This window comes from Olea europaea, chromosome 15 (genome assembly GCF_002742605.1).
Source record: "Olea europaea var. sylvestris chromosome 15, O_europaea_v1, whole genome shotgun sequence".
Classification (NCBI taxonomy): Eukaryota; Viridiplantae; Streptophyta; class Magnoliopsida; order Lamiales; family Oleaceae; genus Olea; species Olea europaea.
Window position 1 is genome coordinate 12,667,578 of NC_036251.1, and position 6,831 is coordinate 12,674,408.

A 6,831-nucleotide genomic window follows, 5' to 3' on the forward strand; every position below is an offset into this window, starting at 1 on the left:
AGCCCGCTCTAGATGCGGCTGATAGACGCCTATGAACAGACGCTTCAGGCTGTCAGATGCATACACGTGTCCTACATCCAACGGTGCTCCTAGTCTATAAATATCAAAGGATCAGCAAGAGACAAGGGTACTCAAAGCATTATATATTCTTCTCCTCACTCTCTTGCACAATTTCGGCATCATTCCGATCACCACCAACTGACTTGACCATCGGAGTGTATGCGACCGCCACTACCCCCGCTGGTTTCAGCCGTTTGCTTCTGACCATGTGTTATTGTGTGCAGGGAGGAACGCGTAAAGTGACTCTCGATTGGCCATATGGAGGTCCGCTTCGCGAGGTCAACATATCATATTGCATGTGGTATTAAAATTTTAGAAACGATATCAATTTATTTATTTAAATTATCTTCAATATGTCGCCAATATAGAATTCCTTAATAACATATATATGCATATATGTGCTTAACAACTTCCATAAAGAAACTTCAACAAGTTCAGACCAATAACTAATCAGGCAATTAAGTGATAGAGGCTTAAAAGACCGATTCCTTAACTGTCTAGTATTTTCACACAATCCAAGCTTGAATAGCCAACAACTCGATCCTTTTGCCTTATTTTCATATATTCTATGTATTTCATTGGCCGATATAATGGATGACCATCTCTTTGTATCAACTGTGAAGCAGGACTAACAATGGAGTCTGATGCTGGGCCATTAAATAAAACAATTGAAAGTCTTGTCGTCTGTTCATTGACAACAGCTCTATGCTTCGCACTCTTGTATTTTCCGTTGCTGAATATCTGACAAAAAATAAATACTTCAAATGCAATAGATTTTATTTATATTGATTTTACAATAAACAAATTCTAGAGGTGGATTCAAGGTTTGCTACATATATCGTTAGATAAGAAAAATGTGAGTTGACTACCAAAAAATATAGATGGATCTTTGCTATATATATTAGAAATGAGGGTGAGCTCAAAGCTCTTAAACTCACAAATATGATACAGGTTGGATTCATCAAAGTCCTGGCACACAATAACTTTTCATAGATAGGTAGCTTTGAGAATTCAATCCAAGTCTTTGCCCACTCCGGTACTATTTTAACTATAATATTTAAAAATTTAAATTTTTAGAGAAGAGATTGTTTAATTGAAGTGTCATCATTGACACTAGCTCTCTACCAAACAAAGTTTGAGAATGTTGTCAGGGTTTATCTCAGAAAAAATAATTTCTAAGGCGAACATATTTTTCTAATAAGTGGGTGATGCAAAAGAGAGAAAAGTCTTGTGTTTTCCATGAGTGAAATGGTAAACTTCTACAAAGAGAAGCAATCTATTCAAGTATTTATTCTGAAAGAGATATGGCTTTTCTCATATTAATATTAGGTTGATTGTGCCTTCAATATATTTGTATCATGTTTGGCAAAGATTTTATTAGATTATAAGTTGTAGGTCTTATGAAATGTATGGATAATAAGTGAGAAAAATTTGTAGGTCTTATATGTGACTCATAATAAAAAAAGCAAAAAAAAAAAAAAAAATAATAATAATAATAGAGTTTTTGATAGTTTATCAGCAATTACAACATAATATGCAGAACAGTGGAAGAAGAAGAAGAAGAAGAAGAAGAAGAAGAAGAAGAAGAAGAAGAAGAGAAACAGTAAAAGAAAAAATTATTTACCTCAAGCTGGTCAGCAACGTTAACAAGAATAGAATTTTGAGGTGAATTGGTACTAAACCACTTCCCATTGTGTTCAATTTGTAATCCAGCCACTCCATTATGTATCAGAAACGTCAAAAGACGAGGATCGGTGTGAGGTAGGGTGCCTATTGTCTTATCAGGCTGTGGACAAGGTGGATAACAATTTGCAGCGAATATTTGAAAACTTGAGTTCAAGTTTCGGGTTTCGTCCATAAATCCTTCTTCCAATCCCATAGTTGTTGACAACAGTTGGAGTAATTTCTTTGAAACTGATCGGGAATTTTCAGCGTACTCATATAAAATCTCCCTAAAATAATATACAAAATTTCAGTTGTTTTAATTAAAGAAATTGATAAAAATTCAAGTTAAATTCAACAGTTCTCAAAATCACTATCGAACGGGTCCTAAATATAAGATTTTTAGCAAAACCAAATTGAACTAAATACATCTTTTTACCTTTATTAGTTAAAGCACCATCTATGTTGCATGTGCTGTTTACCTTAAATTCTGAGGTTTATCAGGAAAATGATATTCAGGATGCACAACGGTGTGAATAAAATCCCTCCATTGGAAAATTCCCTCTTTTGAACTGTTTAAGATGCTGCCAGTGCTATGCTTGACGGGACCAGAACTTGTTTCATACTTCCGCTTCTCCTCAGGCAAATCGAAGAACTCCGTACACCGATCAACGATTGCTTTCACTAAGGTTTCAGGTATCCCATGATTTACCAGCTGAAAAAACCAGCAATTGAAAATGCGGGCACTAGTTAAAATGAAGTGCTGGACAATATAGCAAACAAAATTCAAGAAAGTTTATATATATTATACCACAAAAAAGCCCCATTCATTGCAAGCTTTGCCTAGTTCTTGGATGACTTTGGACCTTTGATCAGGATTGGAAGAGATGAGAAGGGAGAAATCAATAATGGGGATTGAATCAGAATTTGAGCATGTGGGATCATGGATAAAAGAAAAATTAGAAGGAACAGACTTAAGATCGGCAGATTCTGCCAGAATTTTAACGCATGAATTGATATTTGATGGTTCCACAGATGGCTGAGGGAGGTGAGAAGCCATTGCTTCCATTTTCTTGGTTGTCGGGTGGGTTGGGGGAGAAGAGAGTATCTATGTAAAAATGAGTAAAGTATGGCTGTATATATAGAGAGAGGTCTAAACAATTTTCTTACAAACATCATGGCTTACAATTGCATTTTAATGCAAGTTGCAAGAAATTTTAAATTTTTACATCTCAGAATTATGAAAATATATTATAATATTATCCTTTTTATTTATTTGTGCTAATCATTTAAGTGAGGAAAATTTAATTTATTACTTAGACAAGAAACAATTTGTAAGGGTGATATTGAGTTTTTGAATTGAAGATAATCTTCGGAGGGGCACGAAGCAAGTGGGTTTTGGGATGCAACTAATGACTTAAAAATCAGCGCGGTCAATAATGTCTTTACTTTATTCAGATAGTTCAATGATTAAGATTTTTATGCCTTTTTTCATGTTAATGTTGTTGAACACTATCTTCCATCTTAAGAAAATGACTTGAAACTAACCTATCACATTACCATACCCATTACTTGTATTTACTTGTCCAAATCAAATGACACATATAATAAATTGGTTTAAAATTTGTTAACATGAGTAGAAAGAAGAATACATTAACCAAGAAAATACAATCTTAAATGAAAGCTACAGGTAAAACACAATTTATGAACTAAATGGAACACATGCATTTAATAAATAAAAAAATATATATATAAGAATAAAAGAAAAATGATGAATTTAATCTCAATTAGCAAGTGGAAAGCAGATGAGAAAATTTGATAATGTTTCTGTTTGGACCTAAGTTTTTTAATTTTTTTTTCTATTCTGTAGAAAATATGTTTATTGACTATATTTTAATCAAATTAATTTCAATAAAACACACATAATTAATGTTTTGCATTTCAGTTTCCTAATTAACAGCTAAACTATGAAAATTTAAAAATAATGAAGAAATCAAGTATTTAGGTAGAAACCCATTAAGAAAATAGTAAGGAGTTCCGATTTCATTAATTAATGCTACTTATGTTCAATTCATATTTTGGTTTATATATGTGCTGCCATCATTATATCCAATATGTTAACGTTCGTCCCTAGAATATTAGCTAAAATATCACCAATTATCCAACTTTTCTCTCTTGATTAATAGTTGACAACAGTGATATCTAAGAACATAGAATAATTGCATGAACAAGTACAAACTCTCAATTTAACAATGAATTCATGAAAAGCAAGATTATATGTTTAGACACGCAACCTCTTTGTTTAACATGAAATATAGATCGTATAATTTAATTCTCATTAACAAATATGAAAATGAAAATATTAGTCATGCTAGTTCAACACACTTTATAGAAGCGAGATCTAAACAATAAATTATCAACGTGAAGAAATCAATTAGATACATCGTTCACGCTAAATATGCTTAAGGAATCAGAATTAGAAGCAAATGACATCAACATCACTTATTTATTTAAGGAACAACAAAATATGATGAATCTCTTCAATCTTAATCACCATAAGAAATCTGGAAATCATCAAGAATTGACCTTCAATATTTTTTGAACCCTTCTCTTGAATTCTCCCCTAAAAGATGAATTTTGTATTATGATTTGATTTTAGGATATGATGTTTTATGTGTGAGATGGTATTGGATATCGTGAAAAAGTGTCAAAACTGTGCTTGAAAAGCCAAAAAGCCCCCCAAAAATTAAGTTTCCAAATTGCACCAGACGGAAATCTCAGAATACAAACTCCTCCAACTACTTGTAAATTTCACCTAACTCTCGCCCAAACAGTAGCAAGGCAAGAGTTAATTGCATCTTAAATCAATCATCTCTTAACCTATAAACATAACAATTAAATTAATATTGAGTCTTTGAATAGAAGAAATTCTTCGAAGGTGCACGAAGCAAGTGGATTTTGGGATGCAACTAATGACTTAAAAATCAGCACGGTCAATGTTTTTACTTTATTCACATAGTTCAATGATTAAGATTTTAATGTGTATTTTTTCCCCTTCTCTTTTTAATGTTGTTGAGCACCATTTTTCCAGTATTAAACACACACACACACATATAAGATTATTAAAAAAACAAAAAATAACAGAAGAACTTAATCTCAATTAGCAAGTGGAAAGCAGATGAGAAAATTTGATAAAATGTTTCTCGTTGGCCGTAAGTTTTATACTTTAATTGTTTTTTCTATTCTATAGAAAATATGAATAATGGCTATACTTTAGTCAAATTAACTTCAACAAAAAACACATTATTAAGACTACAGTTTTGCACTTAACTTTCCTAATTAAAAGCTAAACTATGAAAATTTAAAAATAATGAAGAAAGCAAGTATTTAGGTAGAAATCCATTAAGAAAATCGTTAGGAGTTCCAATTTAGACTATGTGCACGGACAAGTAAACGAGGATTGCACTATAGAAAAGAATTACAATAACCTTATCTCTAAATATAAGTAAATAACAACAAATTCTCTCTCTTGTAATAGAAGAAATTAAGTAGAAAACACTAGTAAGAAATCAATATATTTCTCTTTATAATTTTATGCCTCCCTCTACTCACAATTTTTCTCTCTCTACTATGTAGCAGTTAACTTACTGCTTCTTGATAAGTGCGCTTTGTGCATTTATTCGGTTTATAAAACCAAGTATTTATTATGTTAAATTTTTTATTTTCTACTTAGTTTGGTTTAATTTTCTCGTTTTAATTTTGGACTTGTTTCTAAGCACTTGAAGAAGAAATGATGCAAAGAAGGATGATTTTACAACTATCTAGAAAGTATGGAGACTAACTTGCACATAATTAAAAGTTGAAGGATCAAAATGGGCAAAATTAATAGTAAGGATCAAAGTAGATGGAAAACACATTCAGCGACTACAGTGCATATTTGAAAAATATTTTACACTAAGTGACTGTCCAAATATTAACCATAGAAGCAACAGAGAAATATTAAGCCTGAGCGATCGCTTGAGTTTATATGGGCAATCACCCATGCCAATCGCGTGTCAAATTCTATTTTTGCTCCAAAATTTCACTCCAACAAGGAAACCTTTTAGGGTCATGATTTTTATGATTCTTTGCATGGGTGGAGCCCAATGGAGTCCAATGCGGGCATAAGCCCGCATTGGACTTTTGGGCTCAACCTCAAGGCCCAAATGTTTTTTATTTTTTATTTTTTTATGTGTTAATTCCCTCAGACTCCAGCAAGCTGTCCAGCGAAGCCCACTAGCCCAACATCATCACCCAATACCCATGACCCGTTTACAAAAACAAAACTCATTCCCATTCAATTGAAATTATTGAATCGATTCAAAATTTCCAATTCCATTTTCATTTTTCAATCGCCCGCTTTGTTCTTCGTGAATCGTGACTCCACCCGCCGACAACCTCAAAACCCTCAACCAGACAACCAGTCATGAGTCAACCCCTTCTCTTCCTTGTCTTGCTCAGTAAGAGCCTTCGTTTGAAGGTCTAATTCGTAACCTCTCCCGTCCGTAACCTCCGACAGCAATCGACAGCCACTCAACCGGCACAGTCGTTTGATTCGTCTGAAGGCAAAGCCCCAATTTTCAAATTCCACCGACCCTGGTTGGCTGATTTTGTAATTAATGGCCCGTTTGATTGCAAAGATAGAATTGAATTGGATGGAAAACGAATTTCAGAGAATTAAATTGCCTAGAATTATTTTCTTGGGAATTGTAAATTATTGTGTTTGATTGGTATAATTTTCCACGTGAAAAATGTTGAAATAAAAGTATTTTTTGATGTTCGTTTGACTTTATTTTACATGAAAACTGTCAATTAAAATGATAGTATTTACTGGTATTAGGGATGCCATTGGTTTCCATCGCCAAAAAATAAAAAATAATAAAAAAAAAAAAATAATAATAATAATAATAATAATAAATTCAAGAAAATCATCTATTTTTTAGTATTCGTTTGACTTTGTTTTATATGAAAATTATCAACAAAAGAGAAATATTTTTTTACAATAATTCTTAGAATTGGTTTCCATTGCCTAAAAAAAACGAAAAAAAATAATTGCTACAGTAGCCAAGA

At 32.4% G+C, this 6,831-nt stretch overlaps 1 protein-coding gene across 1 annotated transcript; it reads right to left on the reverse strand.

Moving 5' to 3' along the window:
- Window positions 1–549: 549 nt before the first annotated feature.
- On the reverse strand, window positions 550–2,800 carry LOC111410990 (protein DMR6-LIKE OXYGENASE 1-like). Its single transcript, XM_023041575.1, has 4 exons — window positions 2,534–2,800; window positions 2,205–2,437; window positions 1,685–2,012; window positions 550–801 (listed from the first exon to the last, which is right to left on the reverse strand). Exons 1-4 carry the CDS (start codon window positions 2,789–2,791, stop codon window positions 550–552), a joined length of 1,071 nt encoding a protein of 356 aa, XP_022897343.1. The 5' UTR covers window positions 2,792–2,800.
- Between the last annotated feature and the right edge of the window lie 4,031 nt (window positions 2,801–6,831).

Excerpts from the sequence above, each read along its gene's own strand:
- LOC111410990 (XM_023041575.1), bottom strand. The coding sequence starts at position 2,791 with ATGGAAGCAATGGCTTCTCACCTCCCTCAGCCATCTGTGGAACCATCA. Across the intron at positions 2,438-2,533 it reads ATGAATGGGGCTTTTTTGTG|CTGGTAAATCATGGGATACC; the intron begins GTATAATATATA and ends TGGTTTTTTCAG. Across the intron at positions 2,013-2,204 it reads GATAAACCTCAGAATTTAAG|GGAGATTTTATATGAGTACG; the intron begins GTAAACAGCACA and ends ATATTATTTTAG.